The sequence below is a fragment of the Lepidochelys olivacea genome (assembly GCF_965140295.1).
Source record: "Lepidochelys olivacea isolate rLepOli2 genome assembly, chromosome: 27".
NCBI classification, from domain to species: domain Eukaryota; kingdom Metazoa; phylum Chordata; order Testudines; family Cheloniidae; genus Lepidochelys; species Lepidochelys olivacea.
The window spans coordinates 9433504-9460735 of NC_140437.1; the positions used below are offsets into that span (position 1 = coordinate 9433504).

General features: G+C 53.2%; 1 protein-coding gene across 2 annotated transcripts in view; it reads left to right on the forward strand.

Moving 5' to 3' along the window:
• The window catches only part of MRC2 (mannose receptor C-type 2), a 108905-nt gene extending 82180 nt beyond the window's left edge, over positions 1 to 26725 (forward strand). For both annotated transcript variants that reach the window (XM_084615842.1, XM_084615841.1), the window contains 17 exons: positions 75 to 177; positions 1593 to 1731; positions 5812 to 5847; positions 7903 to 8063; positions 8695 to 8762; positions 10200 to 10300; positions 10938 to 11083; positions 11696 to 11810; positions 12048 to 12211; positions 13368 to 13476; positions 14832 to 15070; positions 15167 to 15335; positions 16006 to 16155; positions 16816 to 16935; positions 17946 to 18125; positions 21974 to 22000; positions 22761 to 26725. In XM_084615842.1, coding sequence (XP_084471968.1) covers positions 75 to 177; positions 1593 to 1731; positions 5812 to 5847; positions 7903 to 8063; positions 8695 to 8762; positions 10200 to 10300; positions 10938 to 11083; positions 11696 to 11810; positions 12048 to 12211; positions 13368 to 13476; positions 14832 to 15070; positions 15167 to 15335; positions 16006 to 16155; positions 16816 to 16935; positions 17946 to 18125; positions 21974 to 22000; positions 22761 to 22981 — 2248 coding nt within the window. In that variant the 3' untranslated portion in view covers positions 22982 to 26725. The remainder of the gene's footprint in view (positions 1 to 74; positions 178 to 1592; positions 1732 to 5811; positions 5848 to 7902; positions 8064 to 8694; positions 8763 to 10199; positions 10301 to 10937; positions 11084 to 11695; positions 11811 to 12047; positions 12212 to 13367; positions 13477 to 14831; positions 15071 to 15166; positions 15336 to 16005; positions 16156 to 16815; positions 16936 to 17945; positions 18126 to 21973; positions 22001 to 22760) is intronic.
• The last annotated feature ends 507 nt before the right edge of the window (positions 26726 to 27232 follow it).

Below are 27232 nucleotides of genomic sequence, written 5' to 3' on the forward strand. Positions count from 1 at the left end.
GCTCCCCCGTCCAGCTCCATAGCACGTGGGTTTCCCCTTCCCCCAGTTCACCAGCTCCGTGTGGTTTCTTCCAGCGAATCGGAACCGGAGATCCATGAGCAGCACTGGTTCTGGATCGGCTTGAACCGGCGGGATCCTGGAGCAGAGAGGAGCTGGAGATGGAGCGATGGCCTCGGGGTGAGTGCAGATGTGCTTTGCACAGGAACAGGTGCTGGCCATGCCATGAGCTGAGAGGCAAGCAGGGCTGCCACGTGCTCTGCAGGGGTGGCAAACTGGCATCCAGAGACCTCAAAGTGCTGTGCACACTGGCTGCAAACTATTGACATAGATAGATAGAGAGGAGCCGCCTGACCTGTTGCTGAATGCAGCCACCTTTGGGGTGGACAGCAGTAGCTGTTCAGCAGTGCTGTGCAGTAGTTCAGGACAGGAAGCGGTGTCTGCAGGGGGAATTTTAGGGAGGCAGAAGGTGACAATTACTCATTTGGAATTTGGTCAGGGCACCATATAACGGATCCAGAACTGGTGCAAGCAGGTGTTACTCTATTGACGTTAATGAGGTTTGCCGATTTGCACCTGCTGAGGATCTGATCCTCCGACTTGCAAAATGAGCTGTGAGCTTTTTACTAACCACAAGTGGCCAGCACCTCGTCCATGTCTCCTTGGGATGATCACTCAGACATCCCCCTGGGCACTGAAAGCTGTTTTATTGAGAGAGGATAATACTGGTAAGGCTTCAGGGTTGTCCCGTTGTCTCTTTGGCAAAGTCCCTGGGACTCTTCCCTTCCTCCTGACTGACTGGCTGGCTGGATAGCCATCAGAGGTGGACTGGTGCAATGTCTGAAAGGCATCATGGAGAGACCATAGTGGTTTGACTTTCTTTTTACCTAATCCAGTGGTTTTCAATCTTTTGTGGACCCCTAAAAAATGTTGAATGGAGGTGCGGACCCCTTTGGAAATCTTTGGCATAATCTGTGGATCCCAGGTTAAAAACCACTGGCCTAATCCTTCATGTCTGAGCCTTCTACAGCACAGTGACTGGAGCATTGGGCTTTGAAAGAGATAAACACACAGGAGTCCCTGCTCCCAGCTGACTGATTCCGCCATAGGACAGCTACTGTGGCCACATCTTAGAAAAAGGGCTGGATAATTTTTTGACCCATATTAGCGCTTGAGATCCCATTCCTCTGTGCCCTGCACCGTGTGTGCAAAATGGATGGAAAGGACAACTGTCCTGACCGGGAACTTTTCACACACACTTTTGCACAGATGCAAATGACTTCCCAAGGTGTAGGGCAGAGGGAATGAGGCTGAAATGGGGCAAACAGTTCTTGTGCTGCTGCTGGGATTAGCTGGGCACAGTGGGGGTACAGCACTGCACAGCTGGCTGGGTACATTATGGGAGGGGTTTGCTTACATCTGAAGCATCAGGCTGTACTCTGAGTCAGAATGCCATAGTGCTATAGATGGATCAACACTCAGAACCGTTGCACCAGGAGACCGGATGATAAGGGCTAATTGTCCAGCCCAGTGTGGTGACTCCAGTTCCCGCGGGTTTGCAGGCTCTAACTCTGCCCATCTTTCCTGGCTCCCAGTTTTTCTACCACAACTTTGACCGCAGCAACCACGATGATGACGACATCCGTAACTGTGCAGTGCTGGACCTGGCATCCTTGCAGTGGATGCCCATGCAGTGTGACTCACAGCTGGACTGGATCTGCAAACTGCCCAAAGGTAACAGGGAGAAGGGCACAGGACAGAGGCCGTGCAAACAGGGAAGTGCAGTGCATTCCATCCACTGCTCTCGGAGCATTGCACAGACATGGGCTAATTCAGCCTCCCAGTGCTCCGGTGTGGTAGGGAAGGGATCTGAAGGGATCACTGCCGGGGGCTGCTCGTTTGGAGTCTGCCACCAAGGCAGTGCAGGGAGTTTTCCCTCCCTGAGATGGAGCTGCCTCTTTCTGGATGTAACCAAGGCTGTGTCAGCACTGCAAAAATAAGGGTGTTCTTGCATTAAAGTAGCAGTGAAGAAAGGGTGACTTAGCAGCTCAACTTAAAGCCTAGACAGGAGCCTGGGGCTGAATCACCCAGCTAACCCACCTTGCTGTGTCTTCACTGCTGGTTTAACTGGAGTCAGTTAACCCGAGTCAACCCCCCACCTTTTTTTTTTTTTTTTTTTTGCAGTGTAGACATACCCTAAGTCTTCCTGGCCAGAGCTGACGTCTTGCTGGGGAGCATCTATAGCAGGGTTCTCACACTGGAGTCGGCACCCCTAGGGGGTCGTGAGGTTATTATGGAGGGGGGTCACAAGCCGTCAGCCTCTACCCCAAACCCCACTTTGCCTACAGCATTTATAATGGTGTTAAATCTATAAAAAAAGTGTTTTTAATTGATAAGGGGGGGTCACATTCAGAGGCTTGCTGTGGGAAAGGGGTCACCAGTACAAGAGTTAGAGAATCACTGAATAGCTACATTTGAGGAGGAGATGTTCTGCCTTCGCAATGCACCAGATTGAGGAGAGAGGGGAAACGCCCCAAACAACCCGCCCAAAACACTGCACTGCCCCACACAGTGAGAGAGAGGATGAGTGAGAAGATGGAACACACGTGACAGATGTCAGTCACGTCGCTCGAAGCCTGACCAGGAGTCACTCAGAAACTACGGTGAAGGGTGGGACAAGCACCTGGGTAGAATGGAATAGCACCAAACTGCTGATGTTTTTGAAAAATTCGTGGGGGAGGAAATCTCCACCCACCAAGGCTCCCCTGAAAGCTCTACACACACAGATGTGCACACTCTTCAAATTACACACGCTGACCCGCCCCCCTCTCCCCCACAGTACTGTCAACACACTGACGGGCTTAAGGAGCGGAATCTAAATATTTTCAGCAAATACACTTAAGTTTGTTTGCCAAGTGGTTCGGGTTATTTTTTATGAGAAGGTAATTTTGTTTGAATGGGAAAACCAATGAATTCATTCCTCTGATGTGCGCATGACCATGCTCAGAGGCAGGGTTGCTGACAGGTGCGGCGTCATTTTGTGGGAGCCCTTTGTTAAAATGTTGGCTGTCCATCGCTGTAACCGTTTTTAATCATAGTGAGCCCACATGACAGTTTGGGACAGGAAGTGAAGACAGATCCTTTGTCCATTTGTATATGATGGCTGAAATTTTCAAAGCTGTGAAGGAGTTTTGGACCAAATCATTGGGTAGGCTTTGAAATAAGAAGGAATTGGTTATGACTCAGTCGTTTAAGGTTCCATTGAGTTTCTTGCTTAAAGCAGGGATTCAGTCTGGTGGTTTGTATGAAGAATATAGTGTAGCCTCCTGAAACTCGCAGCACACAACCAGTGAGGAGAGGTTAAGGTTTCTGAAATATACATTGCACTGCAAAAAAAAAAAAAAAAGCGTTCCAAAGTTAGGAAATTCCAGAGTTAAGGTTTCCTGTGTAATCTTAATTCAGCCCCGTTATGTATATGCATTATGAAACAGTCTTTAATTACGTGGTTGCATGCTTCGTTTTCCACGGGGCCCTGCTGCATTCAGTGTACAAGATAGTGCTCACTGCATGAGCAGCTCTTCAGTATTAATTTTTAACCTAATCGTTCAGTGTGTGGCCTCAAGCCTTATTTAATAACAGTAATAAACACTGTATCTCTTATCTAGAGCTTTTCACCCACTGATCGCAGAGCGCTTTACAAAGGAGGTCAGAATTGTTATCTCCATTTTTCAGATGGGGAAACTGAGGCACAGGGCAGGGTGGTAACTTGCCCAAGGTCACCCAGCAAAGTAGTGGCAGAGCCAGGAATTGAACCCAGTCTCCTGAGTCCCAGTCCCGTCCACTAGGCTACACCGCCTCCCATCATTTGTTGCACACCATCCAAACTCTGCTCTGAATACAGAATTGTTAATTTCCTCCTGGGCTTTTCTGTGACACGCAGCAGCACCATGTCTGAGTGATTCACAAATGTCACAACGCCCCTGGGAGGAAAGGTGGTGCTATCCCCATTTTCCTGATGGGGTCCTGAGGGGCACAGAGATATTGAGGCCAGTTGCAGCAGGCTTGCATATAATTACAGGAGTTGGGATGTGGTCAGCGTCATTACAGTAAGGCTGTAAAACTATTTCCATTGTAAACCCCCCACCTACCCTCTCCCCTCAGTGCTCACATGCTTGTATCACTCTGAAATGTTCACCTCTGGGGCTGGCACGGATCAGATTTGGCTTCGGCATAAAGATGATTTTTCTTTTTTGAGCCAAATCCCTTCCACTGTTGGAGCTGCAGCAAGATGGAAAATAATCCATTTCTCCCATTGCTAATGGAAGAATCTGAGCCCTATTTTTTGAGACCTCTCTAGCAAAGGTAACTGAAGCTTGAAATTTACCGTGAGCTTAGTTGCCCTGAAGGGCTAATGTCTGAGCTTGTTAGAGGTGTTTGGGGCGGACGGAAGCTTACAGATAAATGAGATTTAAGCGATTACAAAACATTTCTGAGCTTGATTATTATTATTTTTAGTGATATTTATAGCAGATGCATTGTGTGTGTGTGTGTCGGGGGGCGTGCATGTGTAGATCGATGTTCTAAATACACGTGTGCACAGGCACACAACTTCTCTGCCCTCTGCCTTTAAGGCTGAATTGTTCCTGAAGGTTCCTGATGCTGTTGTAAACCACTAGAGTGGTGCTTGAGTGGTTTATTTATACACATCCACAAAACCCTTAGAGAGCAGAAGGGACGGTCTTGCTTGATGCACTTCTGTCACTTCCATCTTCCCAATGCTTCATGCCCCTTCAGACAGAATAGCAAATCTGGGGGTTTCTGAGGACACTGTTGCCGGAGCAAAAACTGGAACCCTTGGTCGATTCGCAGGGAGCTGGCTGGCTGAGGGGACTGAGTCTGGCACTTGGAGTCGTTCATGTTTGGAGTCTGGCTTGCACTCCAGGGCAGGTTGGCACTGGCCCAAAGTCATTACCAGCAATCTGAGAGCTCCTCAGTGGCCTGTCTTCAAAAAATGTAGGGGGCCTCGGTCCACTTGCTAAATTGCTCAAATCTCCAGTAGACACCAAGGGACAAATTTTCCAAAGAGCTCAGTTCACTTTTAGGCACCCAAATGAGGGGTAGATTTCCCCCCAAGTCCTCAACCCCCAGCACCGCCCTTCAGCCCCCCGCCCATGGTGTGGTTTATGGCCAGATTTTTCATAAGGCCTCAGCACGCTGGGTGCCGAGCAATTGGGAAAAGCTAGCCACAGCTGGGAGTGCTGATTGCTTTTGAATTCTGGCCGGCGGGACTCCCGGTCAGGGTTGCAGGCAGTGGCTGTGTAAAGCTGCCGCTGCTGTTGTCCATGAAATGCTTGCCCTGTGGATTCATAGGGGGGCGTCTCTCCCGCACCTTTCACCAGCTCCAACTTCATGAAATAAAGATTCCCCTTCTCCCTCCCATCACCTCAGACTCCCTGCATGTGCCAACAGCTGCTGCAGTGCTCTGATATCCCCGGGATTAGAAGTCATTATCCATATGCATCCCCCTCTCTGGTCCTGGACAGCAGAGCACGAGAATGTCAGCAGGCTCCAGAAGCAGGTGATCCATAATTCAGAACTGGTATGAAAGCCAGAGGAAGCTGCTGCCGGCCAAAACCACTTGGCTTGGGAAGTCACTTTTATTTAATTGAAATCAGTCTGAGTGGATTCTTCAGACGTGGCGCAGTCCTGAACATAAAGGGGGAAAGCATCTGAGGCCCACAGGCAGGAGCTGAGCTGAATTCAGGAGCATCGCTCATCCCTCCCTCATCCCCCTTCTTCTCTCTTTTTGAACAGGTGCTGATGTGAAGGAGCCAGAGATCCCCACCCAAGGTGTGTTATTGAATCATCTCCTGGAGGTTTTCCTACACATTGGAGTCTCTGCACATCCGCTGCTGTCTGCCTCCCCCGATGAGCGTGCCCGCATCCTGAGGGCATGTGTTGTGTGTGTGCATCTTGTGGCGTGTGCGTGTGTCTGGGAAGAGTCTGCCTCTTGTGCACATCTCCCCTGTTTGCATCCACCTTGTATGACTGAGTGCCTGTCCAGTGAAGCATCTGTCTCCACTGTGTGGACGTGTGTGTCCTTCCATGGTGCCTCCCACCCAACAACGTTAATGAGCAAAGCCTCAGAAACCCCCTCGGAGCTCGGTCAGTATCGCTGGCCCCGTTTTACAGAGGGGGAAACCGAGGCACACAGCAGCAGCGTGACGTGCTCAGCATCGCACAAGGACCCAGGAGTCCTGGCTCCCAGACCTGCATTCCAGCCACAAGACTAGTCTTTCTCCAAACTGTATGTAAAGTTTTGCAAATGGCATTAATGAAACAAGCAGGTTGTGGGTGAAATGGACGGATGTCTCAGCAAAGAGAGCTGGATGTCCGATGGACAAAATTCACCCATCGTGTAAGGAGGCGCAACCCTAGGGAAGTCACTAGAATTCTCCCACTTGTACCAGGAGTGAATTTGGTCTGCTGGGCACCACAGTCTCATCAGTGGCAGGGAGGGTGGGCTCTGGGCCATAACCCAAAGTGACAGAATTACTAAGCCAAGCAGGCAGCTCTTCTCGAGGCACGGGGTACAGTTGTCCCCAAGGGTTACTGGGCTGGAAAGCTAGAATGCAGAATTTGGAAAGAGGCTAAATATTTGGGTGTGTCTCTGGAGGGGCCATTGTACAATCCTGAGGCGCCCAGAGCAAGGGGTGTTGTCATCCTTCCCAAACTGGCCAGGCACCACATGGGCACAGCTGTGCTGAAGGTGTAACAAGGACAACACAGAACCCGGCCTTCCTTCTGCAGGCGAACTCCCATGGAATGCACGGAGAGCTTTGTCTGTCAGAGGAGTGTGCTGCTCCCCCCCGCAGATTTTGACCCGCCCCTAAGGGTTTGCTCAGCCTTGGCGTGGATGTCACTGCCGTTCAGTAAAGGCCAGCAGCTGCGCAGTGCCAGAACCAGGGATGGCGTTGGTGGATAAATGCCCTCAGCCACAAACATGCATTGATCCCATTGGAGAGCAACCCAGGGCACCCTTGGGCTCGTTCTGTGCCCAGGAGCATGGGAGCCGTGGGCTAACCACCCACCCTGTGAGCCCCAGATTGAAGTGCAAGGGAGGAGCCAAAGTGCGAGGCATTTGCCCTCCCCCTCACCCCGAACGTGCCTTTGTCAGCATGACCCGATCACCATGCAGCAAGACTTGCTTAGAGCGCTCTGCCCCAGAACCCCAGTGGTGCAGAGGGGGCGGAAGAGCAGCGCAGAATCAGCGGAGCAGGGCGGCAAGGGGGAGGGCTGGAATAGCAGGGCACGCCGTGGGGCGGGACTGAAGTGCATCGGCAGAGCCGTGCTGCTGGGGGGCCTGAGTCTAGAGCAGCAGAGACCGCTGCCGGTCAGAAGTAAGGGAAATTGGCAGAACTGACAAGGGAGTGGTGAAGGCAAGACTGCAATAGGACAGTAGCTTCTGCTGGAGGGCCAACAGCCGAGCTGGGGGAGAAGGGCCAGGAGTGGACTAACGCAGGATGCTGGAGATCAGGATTGAGGGGCCTGAACAGTGCTGTGGGAAGATCCCAGAGCTGGAACAGCAGGAGGGACTGCAGATCAGGTGTGAGGGGCACTAGCTCGCACAGCGTATGCTCCACTGTTCGTTGCTGCCGTCAGGTTCTCCCAGCACTAAAATGTCTCCAGCTTGCCAAAGGGAGAACCCCTTGCTGGTTGCATTCCAGCACCTGTGGCAAGGGTGACAGATGCAAAGGAGGCAGCACAGAGGGCTGCTGATAGGCCTGTTACTGTAAGAGCAGATTCTCTCCTCTCTCTGTCACTGTTTTGCCCGGCTGCCTGCCCGCCAGCTGAGCCAGCATCACTATGCACAGCCTCATCTTGTCTGTGCTTCTGTGTCCACAGGCAGCAAAGAGTGGGTGAAATATCAGGATGCAGAATACAAATTCTTTGAGCATCACTCGACCTGGGTGCAGGCTCAGCGGATCTGCACCTGGTTTCAAGCTGAATTGGTGTCTGTTCATAACCAAGCCGAGCTGGATTTTTTGGGCCAGAGCCTGAAGAAGGTAGGAGAATGTAGCCAAGCATGGGGCATCCTTGGACAACTGCGTGTCTCTGAGCCCTGTTGTTCAGCAGGAAGCAGGTCTGCACAGTTGTGGAAAATGTTCCCTTCCCATCATTAAAGCCAGAGCAGGGTTTCAATGGTGTAATTTCACAGGGCATCAGCTGACGCCAGCAGAGTTACTGGATTTACCTGTGTAACTGAGAGCAGAGTTTGATCCTGGCTTGGTCTTAGGGCTGTGGTGCATTGCACAGGCTAGTGCATGAAGCCACTGACTGGCACCAGCAAAAGCATCTTATTGGTTCTCCCAAGCTGCTGTATGAAGAGAAGGAAGGAGGAGGAGGGGGGGTGGGTACTGAGCATCTTCCCCTTTTGAGGAAGGCACTGCAGGGTCTGGGAGGGAAGGGGAGGCCGGACACAGCTCATCACCCAGCTAGCCTGCAATAGCCATGGGGCACCCATGCTAGGTTCTAGGCCTGGGGAAACTGTTGGCCGCAGCCCAAACTGAGGGCCGGGCTCAGGCAACTCCTGTAGGCCCCGGCGGAGAAGGCAGTAAGTGAATGGGGCCCTGCTGGATTTGCTCTTCTCTCAGCTCTGTCAGCGATGCTGACGTGCCCCATGTTTGGATTCCCCAGTTCTCCAGGGGCCAGGAGCAGCACTGGTGGATCGGGCTGCACACCTACGAAAACGACGGGCGATTCAAGTGAGTCTCTCCCCCCCCCCCTCTTTCCCCATGCATCCTGCTCTCCTTCTCTCCTGTAAAAAGGATTGTGTTTCAGTGCAAATCCAACCAGCAACCCCAAATTCCAGCTGTGGTGAGGACACTGGGGCAGGGCTTGGGACTCCTCAGCTCATCCCAGCTGGAAATGCCTTAGCTGGAGGAGGATGGGGGCGGGTGTGTCAACATTCTGCCCTCAGGTAGGCACCTGCCCCCCCTGCTGACTTCAGTGAAAATTGCATGTGAGTCTGGGAGAGCAGAAAGGCAGCTCCTGGCTCACTCCCTGAAGAGTGGTCTAGAAAAGCTGTCTCCCCCCTAGAGACTGAGCGCGGAGCCTCTCCAGCCCAGAGAGCAAAGTGGCCAATGCTAAAAAGCCAGCTCCAGTCATGAGGAAAGCAAGCCTGGCTATCTCCTCCTCTGCTTGTATTCAGATCTTTCTCGCCCCCCGCCTTCGTCCACACCAACCCTGCTTGGTCAGAGTGCCGTTGCTGTGCTCCCATCAGCACCCCCAAACAGGCTGCAACACTCCTTCAAGCAGCTGCTGCTGCGAGTTTCTTTACAGCAAGAGCAGTGTCGCACCCCGGGTGGGCCATCGGCCCTGGGCATCACACCTGTGTCTTGAAGCAGGAGCCTCTGCTGCTGAGCTAAACAGCCAGCCTCCATTGGCTAAGCCTATGACAGGCTCATGGAGCTCTGCAGGAAATTAAACCACTGTTAGAAGAGGGCCCGTGTGCCATGCTGAGCAGATGTGGGCTGCACTCAGTTGATGGGGTATTAAACCTTCTGCCCCAGGAGTCAGAATTCGCCCAGGTGGTCTGTGGTGCTATGCATGAGCCTTCACGGTGTAAACACAGAGTCTCCACCCCTACTCCCCTTCCCCGCTCTCCTCTCACTGGACACGTCTTGTCTAACATTAGTCTGGGAGCTCCCCTGGGCAGGGGGTCTGCACTGGGTGGTGCCTGGCCTGGGAGTGGAATAGATGCTCCAGCCACATGCTTGAGCAGGTCTGCCTGAGCCACCAGCAGGGGGCAGTAGCGGTACCTGCACACACCCTCGCTCCTGGTCCCATCTCCATGGCAGTCAGTGACCAGGCTCCCCTGGGTTGGATGGGAGCAGAATTATTCCTCAGCTGTTCCACCACACTGGCTGCTTTGAAGCCCACCCTCTTGATTATAAGCGGCACACGCCAGGTGCGTGCACTCAGCTGAATGGGCAGCAGCAGGGGGCACAGGGGGAGCTGCCCAGCAAGGAGCCTGCGCTGCAGGAATCCTGCCGTCTCCTGGCTCTGGGCATTCTGCTTCTCAGACCCCTCCTCCGAGTGCGTGAGAGCCTGCCTGCTTGGTAGCCTCGTCTCCCACTCGCTGTGCCTTCCACCCTCTTTCACGTGCAGCTGCTGACCCTTCCCGCCCTTGCCTTCCCCAGGTGGTCCGACGGCTCCCTCCTGAACTTCATCTTCTGGGCGCCGGGCAAGCCGCGGCCGATCAGCAAGGAGAAGAAGTGCGTGTACATGACAGCCAGCAGAGGTGAGAGGTTTGTACGTGTAGGCGAATGGCCGCACTATCAGGGCAGCTATCTCAAAGCACCACGGGCACTCGTCAGTGACCCCGCTGGCAGCCCCTCCGGCCCCGTGGCTCAGTACCATGATCCCCGATTCACTGATGGGGGAGCTAAGGCACAGAGATGGGGGTGTGGGGGGAACCAACATTTTCATAAGTGGCCTCTGATTTTTTGGGAGCCCAGCCTGGAGACACCTTGGTCCTGATTCTCAGAGGTGCTGAGCACCCACCAGTGAAGTCAATGGGAGCTGCGGGTGCTAGGTGCCTCTGAGAGTCAGCCCATGGGGCAGGGAGACTGGGTCTAAGTGGCTTGCCCAGTAGGTCATTGGCAGAGCTAGAAATCAAGTCCTGACTCCAAGTCCCATGTAACCACCATAGACTATACATGTGAGTCTTACATGACAGACACCCCCTACACACCCGTCCCCTCTGCACACATCCGGTACAGATGTACCAAACTGAGGTTAATATTCGAGGTAGCTGGTATGCTGGAGGCACCAAGGCCATTGCAATAGCAAAGCCCCTTCCAGACGAGGGAGTTACATTCCATTGGCTGCCTGGACCACGTAGAGGAAAGTCGCATGCTCTCTCCTTTTCTCTGAAGAGGACTGGGGGGACCAGAAGTGTCTAACTGCTCTGCCGTATATCTGCAAACGGAGTAACATCACTGCTGTGAAGCCCTCTCTGCCACCACTGCCTACTCCCGTTCCTGGTGGCTGCGCATGGGGTTGGATCCCGTTCATCAACAAGGTATTCCAGGAGGCCTGCAGATGCAACGTTCGTCTGTCTTGTCTGTCCCCTCCACGTGCGTCTGCTTACATTTCTGCATATTCCTGCGCTTGTGCAAAGGGCCCAGGATCTCCCAGGGGCGGTTTAGGAGCCTCTAGGGGCAGCATTGCTGGGGCTTTCCACGACCTGGCTGTGGGACTGAGGAAAGTGAAATACTACATTGGGTACTGGACAGGAGAGGAGTTTTGTGTGTGTGCGCGCGCACGTGTGTGTGTAGGAGAGAGGAGTGTGTGTGTGTAGGTAAGTGGGGAGGATACAAGGTATGTCTGTGGCCAGTTGGGGAAGGGCAATATGTGGGTGGGGGTTAAGGTGGGGAATAGGTGCGTCTGTGTGCGGGTTTGTAAGGGGGTATACTGGCGGAGGTCATTCTTGTTCTGTTTGTACCGCACCCAGCACATCGGGGTTCTGATCTGTAACTGGGCTCCTAGACAACTAGTAATTCAGACAAGTTCCCAGGAGCACAAGGAAGGGGAGTGAGTGTGGCGGCGAAGGGGAGGCGGGTGGGTGCGTTGCTTGCTGGGCTGGGAAACGCCTCCTGAATGTCTCTCTCGTCTGCCCTCGGGCCTTGCCCAGTGTTTCAGCATCAAGGGCCACGACAAGGCTGAGCAGGTGAAGTGGCAGGAAGCGAAGCGAGCATGTGAGAGCCAGGGCTCTGTGCTGGCCACCATCTCCAACCACCTAGAGCAAGGTAGGGTGTCCCCCTGGGGCCTCTCTTCTTCTGCCAGGGCTGGGCAGTTTCAGGGCATCATAGGACCCCAAGGGCTGCCTGTGAGGAGCTTGGTCTAACAGCTGGCCTGTGGCCCTGAGACCAGCCAGGTGCAGAACCTGCAGACAGAGGGGTCAGGAGCATGTGCTTTCGGCAGTGCCCCGTGACTCTGCCGCTGATCAGCTGGTTCCTTCCTTCCCCTGTATTTTCATCTTTCAGCTTTTATAACATCCATCCTTCCCAATGTGACCTTTAACCTTTGGCTCGGCCTCCACGATGCCAAGCAGGAGTTCCAGTGGGTGGAATCGGAACCTCTCCGATACGTCAACTGGGCCCCAGGGGAGCCCTCCGGGTACGGCACCTCCACAGTGAACGACAAACCGGTGAGCGACTCCCTGGGCCCCTTTCTCTCTGGACTATTCCAGCCTGTTGCTTTCAGCCTGGCTGCTGGGGCGTGGGTGGAAAGTAGGAATTCCTAGATCGGAGCCCAGCATGGGGCCAGCTAGCCCTGTATCCCATCCCCAACACTGGCCAGCTTCAGAGGGAGGAGCAAGAACCCCGTAGACAATCTCAGGGAGGTCTCCTCCTGATCCCTAATTAGAGGTTTGCAGAAGCCCTGGCCAATAGGATGACTCAGTCCTGGCAGCTCTGCTTGGCTATACAATGGCTAAAAATGGAGAGGTGATCATCGGCAAGTCTGTGAAGGATGCGAACCCCCAGGCCGGGAGAGGAGCATTGACAGCAGCCCGGTGAGGGTGAATACCTAGGCATCTGGGATGAACAATGAGCAAAGGGAAACATGGATGAGACCCTGGAAAATGGGTCCTGATGGTGGAGGCTGTCGGGCTGTGGAACCATCTCCCACGGGTCTGGGGAGGGAGCCTTGCGTCTTGGGAGGTTTAAAAGGGGACTGGACAGAGTGGGGGAAAATACGCCTTAGGGATCAGCCTGCATTGGCAGTGGGGTGGGGCAGTGTCCCTCTCTAGCTACCCTGTCTCTCTCACCGTGCTGCCGCCAGGGCAGTTAAATGGGGTCTGAAGGTCCGGGAGATAGGTAGGAATGATGTGCCCAGGAGCACTCTACAGGCTGGATCCCTGGCTGCATTTAGTGGCCTAGGGGCGGGGTTGGGGTTTATCTCCTGTCCCCTCTCCCCACCCCAGTCCGGAGGCTGGCAGCAGCCTGGTTTGGCTCCCAGCACCACCTAGTGCATCTTCAGGTGGCTGCTGCACCAGGAAGGGAGCAGAGACTTGGCGATGTTCTGGCCATGGAGCTGCCCTCCCCAGTCAGCCAGCTCTCTCCACCTGCTTTGGCTGCCGTAACAGTGCCAGGCAGCCTGAACTGAATGTGGCGCCAGGATCCTTTCCGCTCCCAGGGACAGTTTCAGGGCCTGGGCTCAGGATACCATTACTCGTAATGATAACATACCCACCCCTGGACACACAGCCCGGCTGCCTTTGCCACTCGTCCAGCCACCCCCGCTCCTCCGAGCGGAGCAGGGCTTGCAGAGGCAGCACTGACCTCTCTGGCTTCTGTTTGTAGACTAACTGCGCGATGGTTTGGCACGGCTCCCCGCCCCACTTCACTGGCCGCTGGGACGACAGGAACTGCCTGGAGGAGAAGCATGGCTACATCTGCCAACGTAGCATAGGTAGGGGAGAGGGGCCGACAGCACCGGGCATGTGCAGGTGCCCTGCCCATGGCACCTACTGCAGAGAAGGCGGGGCGGGTTCAGGTCAGAAACAAGCCCCTGGTGACCTGGCATCACGGCCCCCTACGTGCTGCTTCTGTTGGGTCACTGGCTGCAGCTGGGCTTCGCTGCTGCCAGATCAGCTCTGCGCCCAGCTGTCGGCATCCAGCTTCTCTGGGCAGCGTGCGCTTTGCCTGGGTTCTCTGGTACCAGCCACACTTGTGGGGCTGACGGTCCCAATTCTCTGGTAATGCGAGCCAAGATGCTGGGGAAAGGATCAGTGCAGATGCCTCTGTGCCACCCAGGCGCCAGGCTGTCCGTGTGCTGGCACGTCTGTCAGGCTGAGTGTGTCCCACAATACGCTGCAAAGGAACTCAGCCACCGTTTCGAGAACACCCCTCCCCGGGGTATCTCAGCGTGCCACTGAGTTGCTCTGTGCAGGGCTGGGTTGGAGCTAGGGTGACCAGATGTCCCGATTTTATAGGGACAATCCCAATTTTTGGGTCTTTTTCTTATATAGGCTCCTATTACCCCCCAACCCCTGCCCCGATTTTTCACATTTGCTGTCTGGTCACCCTAGTTGGAGCCCAAATACAGGCACCAAACATGCACCCCCTGGAACGTAGGACAGGTTTGCTTTCAGATCCTGACCCAAGCCCGTGGCTTTGGGCCCAGCTCTAATACTGTGCCAGGTCCAGCTAAACCCATCTCTGACATGGTGCTGGACCGCTCAGCATCAAAACGCACCACGGCCCTCCCCACATGTCTCAGCAACCTGCCTCTTAGCTCCCACGTGCCTGCCTGTCTCCTTAACACGATGCAAAATATATTCTGTCCCACTCGGGCTGCGTTTGCAACGCACTCAGCTCCACCGGAGTCCATGAGCTGCCCCACATCTCGCTCTGCGTGTGGGCAGCAACCTTGGGGCCCGGATCCTCATGTGCTAAACAGTCACAACTGTGAGACTCTGAATGTGCCCCCGGGCTGGGATTCCCCAACCCATGCTCACACGCACACTCCTCAGCCTGGCTCCTGCTTTGAACAAAAACCTGCAGCTGGTGGCTGCCTTCTCTTCTGGACCTGGATGTCGCCTGCCGGGGGTGGGACATTTTGCTGTCCGTTCAGCAGCGTGTTTTGCCCTGAGCTGGTACGACAGTTACCCACGGGGGCGTTTTCACATGGTCTCGTTCCTGCCCGCTCCCCAGGGCCCACTCCCATACTGGGATGGGATGCCCTGTGGCAGTGCCGAGGGGCATCGCACCAGTGCAAAGAGGGACTCTGGATAGAGATCTGACTGTGTCTCTTTCCTTCCCCAGACCCAACTCTGAGCTCATCCCGGACCAGCTATCCCCCCTCCCCCAGCTCCCCGCTCTCCTACCTCAACAGCACCTACCGCATCCTGCGGAAACCCCTGAAGTGGCAGGAGGCCCTGCTGCTGTGCGAGACCCGCAACGCCACGCTGGCCAGTGTGCTGGATCCCTACACCCAGGCCTACCTCACCCAGGCCATCAGCAGCTTGCGGGCCCCTCTTTGGATCGGCCTGGCCAATGAGGAGGTAGGAGAGGGGGGCTTGTCTCCTCGAGGGCCGGTGGAGGGGAGGGGTTGTGCTCTGAGCTGCCCCTGAGCCTTCCCCCTTATCGGTGGTTTTCAGGGAGGCCGGAGCTACTCGTGGTTCACAGAAGAGAGCCTGTCCTATGTCAACTGGCAGGACGGGGAGCCTCAGCAGGTCACGGGCTGCTCCTACATGGACATGGATGGGACGTGGCGGACAGCTGGTTGTGACACCAAATTGCAAGGGGCTATCTGCAAGGTCAACACAGGTGTGTGCGCCGACCACCTGGGAGCAGAGGAGACGCAGGGGAAGCAGGGGGAAGAAACACATCGGGCACCCTTGGTGCCGCTCTGCTGGGCAGCTGCAGACCGTGGGATGCTGCTTGCAGGCCGAGCTGTGGTTTCTGAGCCCCTGGCTGGGCGGGTTGCAGGCTGAGCAGCAGGAATCCATCCAGGGAGCGCACGGTGTGGCCGCCGCTCTGCACTGGGATGGGATGCCCTGTGGGACCTAGAGGAGCTGGCCTGGCAGGAAGGTGTTCCAGACATGGCCTGTGTCTTCTCTTGCTCGTTCCCCCGTCCCCCCACCTTGCCCATCCATGCAAGGCAGGGCACAGACAAGACCTAAACTCTAGCACTGGTGGGTCATCAGCAATGCTCCTGCTTGCAATGTTTGCCTGGACAGAGGTGTTTGGTCTCTTCCTCCTCCCTCCCCCTTGGGGTGCTCTCTCTGATCCAGCCACAGCTGTTTGGCGGTGCCACCGATCAGCTGTTTGGCGCACCCCCGATTAGCTGATTGGGGGGAGGGCAGAGAGCACCGAGCAGGCAGCGGCCTCAGGAGGGTGCGGAGCAGAGGTGGGAAGACACGGAGTGGTGGTGGGGCAGAGAGGGGACCTCCAGGGAAAAGAAAAACTCCTTACCCATGCTTCGGCTCCTTTGCAGGGTCCCCCCGGTCACACAAGTGGAGTTACAGTGGGAGCTGTCCCAAGTCAGTGGAGGATTCCTCCTGGATCCCCTTTAGGAATCACTGCTACACTTTCCACATGGAGGTCACTCTGGGACAGAAGGACGCCATAAAGAGATGCCAAAAAGGTACGAATGAGGTTCGAGTGCAGCGAGCCCGACCATGTGAGCCTAGGAATACAAGATGGTTAAGACCCATTAGATCGTGGGCTCCACCCACTGCCCAGGCAGACTTGTTCCCTGTAACGTTCCTGCCAGTGAATTGTCCAGTTCATTTCAAATACCTCAAGCAGTGCAGCTTCCACCCCTTCCCATGCAGAGCCAGTTCCACGGACTCCAGCGCTTGCGGTCCCTCATGGTCAGTATAAATTAACCTCCACCCCCCTTTCTCCTGGCCCAATGCCCTTGTGTATCTCTCTCCTGGGTGCTTCCCCACTTCAGTCACTCTCAGGTCGAATCTCCATGTGTTCAGTGTGTGATCAACCAATCCTTTCAATAATCACTTCTTCTCACAGGGCTATGGGGCAGATCCTCAGCAGATGTAAATTGTCAGAGCTCTGATGACCTGCGTGGAACGTTCCAGGCATTTTACACCAGCTGAGGCTCTGCACGCCCCTGCTGATTGTCTGTGGAACCATTGCTGGGCATTGGATCTACTTAAACAAAGGCCCCTTCCTGTCAGGTCTCAGCAAAGCCCCTGGAGCAAGACCCAGCACCTGCAGGCTGCGCTTCCCTTCCTCTGAGCGGCTGGCCCCGTAACGTTCCTCTGGTGTGCCTTTTCCTCCGCAGCTGGTGGCACGGTGCTGTCCATCCAGGATGAGACAGAGAACGTGTTCGTTTGGGAGCATCTCCAAGCCTACGAGAGCCAATCCAAGGGCGCCTGGTTGGGGATGACGTTTAACCCGAAAGGTAAAAGAAACACGTTACAAAGGGAGTGATTTGTCTGGCTCCAGAGTTTTTAGAAACTGGAGAGGTAGGAGCAGCGCTTCTGACTTCACAGCAGATCACTGGTGTCAGGAGGCGGCATGGCCCCATGGGTGGAGCACTGGACTGGGAGTCTGGACAGCTCGGCGCTGTTCCCAGCTCTTCCATTATTTGCCTCCATTTTTCTGTCTGCACGAATGGGGATAATGGCACTGTCCCTCCTGGACTGAAGTGTTTGGAGATCTACAGAGGGGAATTGCTAGATCTGGGCTCAGTGTTACTGTCATCAGCGATGCACTGTGGTGAATGAGCGCCTAGGGAATTGCACGTATCAAATAGCTCATGTATGTGGAAGCCAGGCACTCTTGTAGGCCTGCACCAATCCTGTTACCCGTTTCTCTGGGGGAAGATGTGTCTTCTGCATGCAGTGGCCTGCGTAGCTCTAGGCACTTTGGGGTAGAGGGCTTTGCTGTGTCAGTCCCAGGGGAAGTGAGACAAAGGAGTGGCTGGACGTTTGCAGTCCCAGTCCAGTCTCCCAAGGGAGAGCTTGGCCTGGGACAGTGTCTCTGACCTGTCTGGATCACCTGCAGGGCTGATCTAAGGGGACCTCCAGGCCACACTGGATATGGTGCTGGGATTCAACACTGTCAAAGGGCAGCTCATGGGCCAAGGGCAGCCCATGTTGCTCTGAAGTGCAGCTTATAGCTCTTTGGAGATGACCAGTCCCCGTGTTCAACATGGCCAGGCCACTCAGCTCATCCTGCTGGAACCTATAGACTCTGCCAGCTGCTGCTCACATCAGAATAGAGCATTGGATGCTGGGAACTGTAGAATCAACAGTCTGCTCTGTCATACCGAAAATGAAGGCAGCAGCGGCCTGCTCCCGTGTGACACTAGATAGGTGTCCTGACAAGGCACCAGCACCGTGGCTCTGAGCTGGGCCAGGTTCTGGCTGCCCTTGTAGCCCTCTGTAATGGTTTCTTCCCTTCTCTTAGGAGGCACTTTGGTTTGGCACGACAACACAGCCATGAACTACTCCAACTGGGGCCAGCATGACACTGGACCCAGCATGCTCAGCCAGAACAGCTGCTACTGGATCCAGAGCAGTAACGGGGTGTGGCACCTGGGCTCCTGCTCTAACGTCACCATGGGGGTCATTTGTAAGATCCCCCGAGGTAAGAGGCCCCAGGAAGCTGGCTGACTTGGCTTGGTGGCTTTCACTTCAAACAGAGAGAGAGTTTGAGATCAAGAGAACCGCCTGCCGGGGTAGAATAAATCGCTCTGGGGCTCAGGTGCTGATTGATTTTCTGTCTCTGGGGACCTGGCCTCAAAGCCTGGTTAGAGGAGTTTGGGCGGGGGCATGGTACTTCATAGCACCTTGTCCTCCGCACCCAGAGTGCAGCTCAGTGCAGTTGCCAGCCTTTGTGCCGGAGAAGTGCAGGATTAACATGTAAGAGCTGCGGCAGGTCAGATTGAATTGTAATAGCAGAGCTGTGGGTGGGGAATAGCAGATAAGGACTGAGGTGCATCAGCAGAGCTGGGTGGGGACCCAGGGTCAGAATAGAAAGGGCCATGGAGGAGGGTTGCGGGGCGTCGGCGGAGCTGGGTGGGGACCCAGGGTTGGAATAGCCGGGGCCATGGAGGAGGGTTGAGGGGTGTCAGCGGAGCTGGGTGGGGACCCAGGGTTGGAGTAGCCGGGGCCATGGAGGAGGATTGAAGGGCATTGGCGGAGCTGGGTGAGGACTCTGGGTTGGAATAGCCGGGGCCGTGGAGGAGGGTTGAGGAGCGTCGGCGGAGCTGGGTGGGGACCCAGGGTTGGAATAGCCGGGGCCGTGGAGTAGGTTTGAGGGGCGTTGGCAGAGCTAGGTGGGGACCCAGGGTTGGAATAGCCAGGGCCGTGGAGGAGGATTGACGGGTATCGGCGGAGCAGTGCACGGAGCCCAGGGTTAGGATACATACTCTTGTCCTGTCTGTACCCTTCTGACAGCCAGCTCATTCTGGAGTTTTCAAGTCCCCAGTATCCAGCGGGCTTCTTAGCCTGTGAAAATGGCCGTTTGCGCCATGCTCTGGTGCATCCAAAAGACCTGGCAGATCTTCCTGGGCTCAGAAGCAACATAAACAACATCAGGCCCAGGCAGAGGTGGTGCTAGCCCATTGGGGTCCCTAATAGGAATACTTTGGGCACCCCATAATACATACTAAAAACTCAAATGGGGGCCCCTTGGGGAGTCTGCTTACACCCAGCACTGGCACTGGGCCAAGGAGTCTTAGAATCATAGAATCATAGAATATCAGGGTTGGAAGGGACCTCAGGAGGTCATCTAGTCCAACCCCCTGCTCAAAAGCAGGACCCATACCCAATTAAATCATCCCAGCCAGGGCTTTGTCAAGCCTGACCTTAAAAACTTCTAAGGAAGGAGATTCCACCACCTCCCTAGGCAACGCATTCCAGTGTTTCACCACCCTCCTAGTGAAAAAGTTTTTCCTAATATCCAACCTAAACCTCCCCCACTGCAACTTGAGACCATTACTCCTTGTCCTGTCCTCTTCCACCACAGAGAATAGTCTAGAACCATCCTCCCTGGAACTACCTCTCAGGTAATTGAAAGCAGCTATCAAATCCCCCCTCATTCTTCTCTTCTGCAGACTAAACAATCCCAGTTCCCTCAGCCTCTCCTCATAACTCATGTGTTCCAGACCCCTAATCATTTTTGTTGCCCTTCGCTGGACTCTCTCCAATTTATCCACATCCTTCTTGTAGTGTGGGGCCCAAAACTGGACACAGTACTCCAGATGAGGCCTCACCAATGTCGAATAGAGGGGGACGATCACATCCCTCGATCTGCTCGCTATGCCCCTACTTATACATCCCAAAATGCCATTGGCCTTCTTGGCAAAAAGGGCACACTGCTGACTCATATCCAGCTTCTCGTCCACTGTAACCCCTAGGTCCTTTTCCGCAGAACTGCTGCCTAGCCATTTGGTCCCTAGTCTGTAGCTGTGCATTGGGTTCTTCCGTCCTAAGTGCAGGACCCTGCACTTATCCTTATTGAACCTCATCAGATTTCTTTTGGCCCAATCCTCCAATTTGTCTAGGTCCCTCTGTATCCTATCCCTGCCCTCCAGCGTATCTACCACTCCTCCCAGTTTAGTATCATCCGCAAATTTGCTGAGAGTGCAATCCACCATCCTCCAGATCATTTATGAAGGTATTGAACAAAACCAGCCCCAGGACCGACCCCTGGGGCATTCCACTTGACACCGGCTGCCAACTAGACATGGAGCCATTGATCACTACCCGTTGAGCCCGACAATCTAGCCAACTTTCTACCCACCTTATAGTGCATTCATCCAGCCCATACTTCTTTAACTTGCTGACAAGAATACTGTGGGAGACCGTGTCAAAAGCTTTGTTAAAGTCAAGATACAATACATCCACTGCTTTCCCTTCATCCACAGAACCAGTAATCTCATCATAGAAGGCGATTAGATTAGTCAGGCATGACCTTCCCTTGGTGAATCCATGCTGACTGTTCCTGATCACTTTCCTTTCATGTAAGTGCTTCAGGATTGATTCTTTGAGGACCTGCTCCATGATTTTTCCGGGGACTGAAGTGAGGCTGACTGGCCTGTCGTTCCCAGGATCCTCCTCCTTCCCTTTTTTAAAGATTGGCACTACATTAGCCTTTTTCCAGTCATCCGGGACTTCCCCCGTTCGCCACGAGTTTTCAAAGATAATGGCCAATGGCTCTGCAATCACAGCCGCCAGTTCCTTTAGCACTCTCGGATGCAAATCATCCGGCCCCATGGACTTGTGCACGTCCAATTTTTCTAAATAGTCCCTAACCACCTCTTTCTCCACAGAGGGCTGGCCATCTATTCCCCATGTTGTGATGCCCAGCACAGCAGTCTGGGAGCTGACCTTGTTCGTGAAGACAGAGGCAAAAAAAGCATTGAGTACATTAGCTTTTTCCACATCCTCCGTCACTAGGTTGCCTCCCTCATTCATTAAGGGGACCACACTTTCCTTGGCTTTCTTCTTGTTGCCAACATACCTGAAGAAACCCTTCTTGTTACTCTTAACATCTCTCGCTAGCTGCAGCTCCAGGTGCGATTTGGCCCTCCTAATTTCATTCCTACATGCCCGAGCAATATTTTTATACTCTTCCCTGGTCATATGTCCAACCTTCCACTTCTTGTAAGCTTCTTTTTTATGCTTAAGATCCGCTAGGATTTCACCGTTAAGCCAAGCTGGTCGCCTGCCATACTTACTATTCTTTCGACACATCGGGATGGTTTGTACCTGTAACCTCAACAGGGATTCCTTGAAATACAGCCAGCTCTCCTGGCCTCCTTTCCCCTTCATGTTAGTCCCCCAGGGGATCCTACCCATCCGTTCCCTGAGGGAGTCGAAGTCTGCTTTCCTGAAGTCCAGGGTCCGTATCCTGCTGCTTACCTTTCTTCCCTGTGTCAGGATCCTGAACTCAACCAACTCATGGTCACTGCCTCCCAGATTCCCATCCACTTTTGCTTCCCCTACTAATTCTTCCCGGTTTGTGAGCAGCAGGTCAAGAAAAGCTCCCCCCCCAGTTGGCTCCTCTAGCACTTGCACCAGGAAATTGTCCCCTACGCTTCACATTGTGGGTTTCAGGTGAAAGCACCTACCTCCCTGCAGGACTGTCACCCCAGGCACAGGGGGAGCCAGGGACTCGGCGGGTGCAGAGCAGGCACATGGGGTGCCAGGGTCTCGGCACGTGCGGGGCAGGCTCGGGGGGCGCCAGGGACTCTGTGGTGTGGGGTGGGCTCGGGGGGGTCCAGGTTGAGTGCCAGTCCAGGAAGAGAGATGAGGCAATGCGTAGATTGGGCACGTATTCTGTATTGCAGCAGCCATTTGCCCCCGCTGTAGCAGGCAGGGTTGGGCGGCAGGGGAGGAACACACCCTTCCCCACTGGCAATAATGGGTCTGGAAGGAAGGACACTCTGGCAGGCTACTGATCTGTCTCTCTCTTCATTCCCCTTGCAGTTGAGGAGAGCAGCTTCTCCCGATCAGGTGAGTGGCACAGCAGGGTCACAGATCAACATGGGCATAAGGCCTTGTTCTGTCCAGCCCCAGTTCCTGGAGTTGTATGGGACAAAGGGAGTACCAGGGCCTGGCAGCCTGGTTCCTATTAATACCAGCAGGAGTCATCGTGTTTGCCATCTGCTGCTGTGCCCATATCTTGGCAGGCTTGCCAGGGTCTCCTTTGGGTTAAGAGCTTTCCCTGTGAATTCCCCAGGGCAGGGGCCACACTTGATTTCTGTGGCTGGAGACTGTGTGCGCACACCGCTCCCTTGCTCCTATCATTCCTCTCCCAGACGGAGAGGAAAGGCTTCCATCCGCGGCTGGGATCCAGGGCGTCCAGGCGCTGCGGGTTGGCAGAGAGGGGTACGGCACGTTGAGTGGAACCAGGCACTACAGCCATGGAAAAAGACGCCCCCACAGTCCTCCCGGGAACCACCTCTGCTTTGGGGGCCTACCTCCCAACCTCTGAGCCGTGGGAGCTGTCTCTGTTGCAGTGCCCTGGCCTACCCCTCTTATGAGCTGGAGAAGCCTAACCCACATGTCTGGGAAAGTTTGCAGGAGCTGATGCACAGGACTTGGAGACAGGACACCTGGGTCCTATGCCCTGCTCTGCCACTGACTTGGCTGTGGTGACCTTGGGCAAGCCCGCTCCCCTTGCTGTGCTTAGCTTCCCCTCAGTTCAGTGGAGACGGTGACCAGGATTGGGCCTAGTGGTGTGGGTTTCATGTGCTTTTCCCCTCTCCCTCAGCTCTCCCAGACAACACGACCGCCATTGCTGTGGTTGTCCTCTCCGCACTAGCGCTGTGTGCTTTGATCGCCCTCGCCGTCTACCTGTACAAGCGCCGGCGGAGCTCCGAGCGGGGCACCTTTGAGAGCGCCCGATACAGCCGCACCACCTCCAGCCCCAGTGAATCTGCCGAGAAGAACATTCTGGTGTCTGACATGGAGATGAATGAACAGCAAGACTAATGGGGGGAGTTGGGGGGAAGGGGGAGGGGCTGAGAGCACCAGGCACACTATCTCCACACCAAATACACAAGGTCAGCAAAGGACAACAGCAGAATCACTGCGGCTGGGACAGGGAAGAAGAGCCAAAAAGGGTTTGGGGTGGAACGAGGGCCTTTGTCACCAGGAAATCAAACACAGGGGGGCCAGCCGCGTCTCCCTCTCGCATCCCCTGGGAGGTCAACAGGGTTTGCAACACCCATGGGAGTTCGGGGAAGGCGGTCTCTAGGCTGCAGCGGGAGGGCAGAGCATCACCCAGTTAGAGCCTTTCAGAGACCTACACAGGAGCCAAGGCACCTGCGACCCTGAGGTACTAATAACCACGAGCATTTAGGGCCATTATGTGGCTCTCTGGACTGGCTCCCCGAGACCACATAGGAGACAGGCTGGTGTCCAGAGAGAACTTCCTCCCAGGTGAGCAGTCTCTAAACCCAACCCTTCCCCCTCCACTTATCTAGGTGGGAGGGTTCCCCACCCCTCCCCAAGCGTCTGGGTCTGAGCTATCTCCATCACACCTCCCTGGGTTACTGCATCCCTCTCAGTTAGCAGAGCATGGCCATGGCCCACGTTCCCTCCAGCAATGGCAGCATGGGCATCCCACTAACTCCCCTGGGATCAGATCAGAGGCCCTCCTTTCCCATCCTCCCCACCAGATACAAAGGTGTGAGCACTCCCTTCTCTTCTAGCACTGTGTCTGATTGGGGCGTGGGGGGGAGGCTGCAAGGGAATGGTTTTCCACTTAGTCTTCATTCCCACCCTGCCGTTTTTCCTGCGACTTCTCATCATGTCACGGTGCAAATTATATTTATTCCATTAGGGTGTCAGAGACGGAATCCTTTGCCCATCCCCATCTCTCCTCTCCCGTGGACTCAAACAGAGCCACTTCTACCTTGCCTGAATGATTTAGAGAACTGGAAGATGAGCTCACCCGCTTTGTCTCATGTGCCAATAAGTGGCTTATGCCCAAAGCTGCTAGGCTACAATGAAACTTGAGCCACTAAGCAGCCCGGTCAGTGTGGGTCTGATTGCAGATTTCTGACAGGAAGCTCAGAGTAAGGAATGAAAGGCCCCTGACTCTATAAAAATGTTCCTGTGCCAGATATGGACTGGCTACAGAGCTTCCTTACACACAGCAGATGTGTTCATTATACATTCCTTTAATGCTCTGCCAGCGATGGTTGACATGCGTTTAAATCAGGTATTTTACACACACTGCCATGTGGTGGCTGAGCAGTGTAACAGTTGATCATTCCCATGACTTCACCCCCATTAAGTTCTACATTCCTACATTTACAATATTTAAACTATCCCTTTGTCTTTGAAGTTCAGTACATATCAGTCTAAGTGCCTCCGAATCATACTGTTCTTCTAATTACACAACCCAAACACGTAACACTTGGTCAGCTGGCTGGCTGTTAGTTGCAGCAACTGGCAATGGTAGGTTTGGAATCTTTGAGGAGTCCTCCTGCATCTGCCATGTGCAGAGTTTGCTCTGTTGATTGTTCTTTCTGAGGAACAAACTGTAGATGTCAACGATTTCTGTTGAACTCTCCACTGTCGGTCTCGGTTACACATGATCTGGGCGCTGAACTCTTTTTTTTTACGGCAGCTGGACTTGCCCACCCTTTTTCTCCATCCAATTTGATATGAACAGTCACCAGGTTCTCGACCTGGCAGCTCTCTGGGTGACCTTTGTTGTAAAAGTGTTCATAAGCTCTTTTAGCCTTTTTATCCACTTTGGCTACTCTCTTCATGTGTGGCCACTTCGGGAATATGTTCTTTTCCAAAGTTGGAACAGAAGTTGTGAGTTGTCTTCCCATCAGCAATTGTGCTGGACTGTATCCAGTAGCTGCTGTTGCTGATTTGTAACTCAGAAAAGCAGTGAATAGATCTTCCTGCTGTAGGACTTTCCTGTCTGCCTGTAAAGCTCTCTCATCTCTCCATTCACTTGTGGGTAAAGTGGGATGCTAGTAATATGATCAAAATCATATTTTGTTTGGAATGACTTAAATTCTGCTGCAGTGGATTGTGGTCCATTGTCCATCACTAGTTGTCCTGAAATACTGAAGTGAGCAAAAGTGCACTTCAGTTCCTCGATAACCCTGCTACATGTTCTGTTTTTCAAGTACATTATTTCTTTATATCTGGAAAAATAGTCCACAATGACCAGGTAATGATGTCCTCTGAATTCACATAAATCTGCAGCTAGTCTCTTGCCAGGTCTGTCTGGTCGAGATGCTTGTACACTGTATGGTTCGGCATTGTTTCTTAAGTTGATTTATACTGGATCGCCTCTCAAAAGTCCAATATCGTCAAATCCTCCATTGAGTTCTTCTACCTTTCTCACTAGGCCTATCATGGCTGCCATGTTGTTTCTGTGGTGAACTGGTTCATGCAGTTCAGAATACTGCCAGGGCTAGTCATAGCTGTGTCAGGTGACCTGAGCTCTGAGAGGTGTGGAAGGTGATTGTATGTCTCTTGTGCGATGACTGTGACATCAGCTCCTGCATCAATTTTAAAGTCAATAATCTTAGTATGAATATTCAGTTTCACTCTCCAAGCAGGTTCTGTGTCATCACAAGTGGTAGATCCCAGAAACCATGGCTCTTGATTGTCTGTAATATGAGTCACCTCCCTGATTGCTTTGGTGCAGCAAATAGCTGGAAAATGTCCAGATTTCCTGCATTTATTACACTGTGTGCCTCTAGTTAGATGTGCATCATCTCTTGGGATATGACTTTGTCCACATCGTGTGCATGTAGGCTGGAATTTGTCCCTCTTAGCCTGGAAGTTCTTTCTCCCTGCTTCAGGGGTTTTGTGATGATGACTTTTAGCACTCAAGTGTCTTTTTACAGTTTCTAAGCCAGTAGGTTTTTCAAATTTGTCAACTTGTTCTGGGTTTTGCTGTCTTACCAGCTCAGAATACTTTGCTCTCTGTATAGCTGTGGCTAGGGTTAAATCTCTCTTCAGTTGTAGCTGCAGTGAAAGGTTTTTAATCTGTTAACCCAGTAGCTAGCCTGTCTCTGATATTTTCATATTTTGCATTTCCAAAATTACAGTTTTCAGACATTGTATGCAGAGCTCTTATAAAGCATTCAACATTTTCCCCTGGTTCTTGAATTCTCTGGTGAAAACAATGCTCTTTTGTAAGCCACGTTTCTCTGAGGTATAGAGTATGCATCAAACATAGCCAGAACCCTTTCATGGTCATCTTTGTCTTCAGTAAAGTCAAAGGATTTAAAGATATGTTCTGCTTGTTTCCCCATAGCATAAATTAAAGAAGATACCTGTATATCATCAGTTTCTTTGTAGAGCTTGGTAGCAATGTGAAACTTGGAAAATATTGTTTTTAGTCTGTCCATTGTGAAGGTTGGTCAAAGCTGAAGTTCTCTGGGGCATTGAGATCCTGCAACCTTTGTTGCTTTGTTCCTTCTATTTGAAACCTTTGTTGCTGTTTTCTTTCTGTTTCTGTTCTTATTTTACTCCTGTCACCAGGTCATGTTCTTCTGTACCAGATATGGCTACAGAGTTTGCTTATACATACCAGATGTGTTCATCCGAAGATCCTTTAATGCTCTGCCAGATATGACTGAGGTTCATTTAAATAAGGTATTTTACACATAGCGCCACCTAGTGGTTGGAATGCATCTGATGACATGAGCTGTAGCTCGCGAAAGCTTATGCTGAAATAAATTTGTTAGTCTCTAAGGTGCCACAAGTACTCCTTTTCTTTTTGCGGATACAGACTAACACGGCTGCTACTCTGAAACCTGTATAATACAGTTTAGCATTCCCGTACACTCACTGCTCTCCCTCTTCCAGTACCCAGCCGCAGAGCTGCCAGACTAATAGCCTCAGTCTCTCTCTCTCTCTCTGTTCCCCTCCATCCCCAGCATGGACCATTCCATACCAGTCATTCTGCTGTTAATCTCTGCTGACTTTCAGACCAATCATGTTTCTTGGGAGAAACAACCCAGAGCGTTTAGTTTGTTTTCTGTTGTGTTTGGAATTGGTTGCCTCATTCGGACTGGAATAAAAGTGGGGTGGGCTTGATTTTGGATGTTTGGGTCTTTTAAAGGGAAATGACAGCGTCTCGCCATACTGTATTGAATGCGTGCTGAATACATGCCTTTCTTTACACAGATGGCCGGGGAGTTTGTGGTTGCCTGTTTCATGTGTTAAGTGTAGCTAGGAAGGAGGAAGGCAATGCATGGC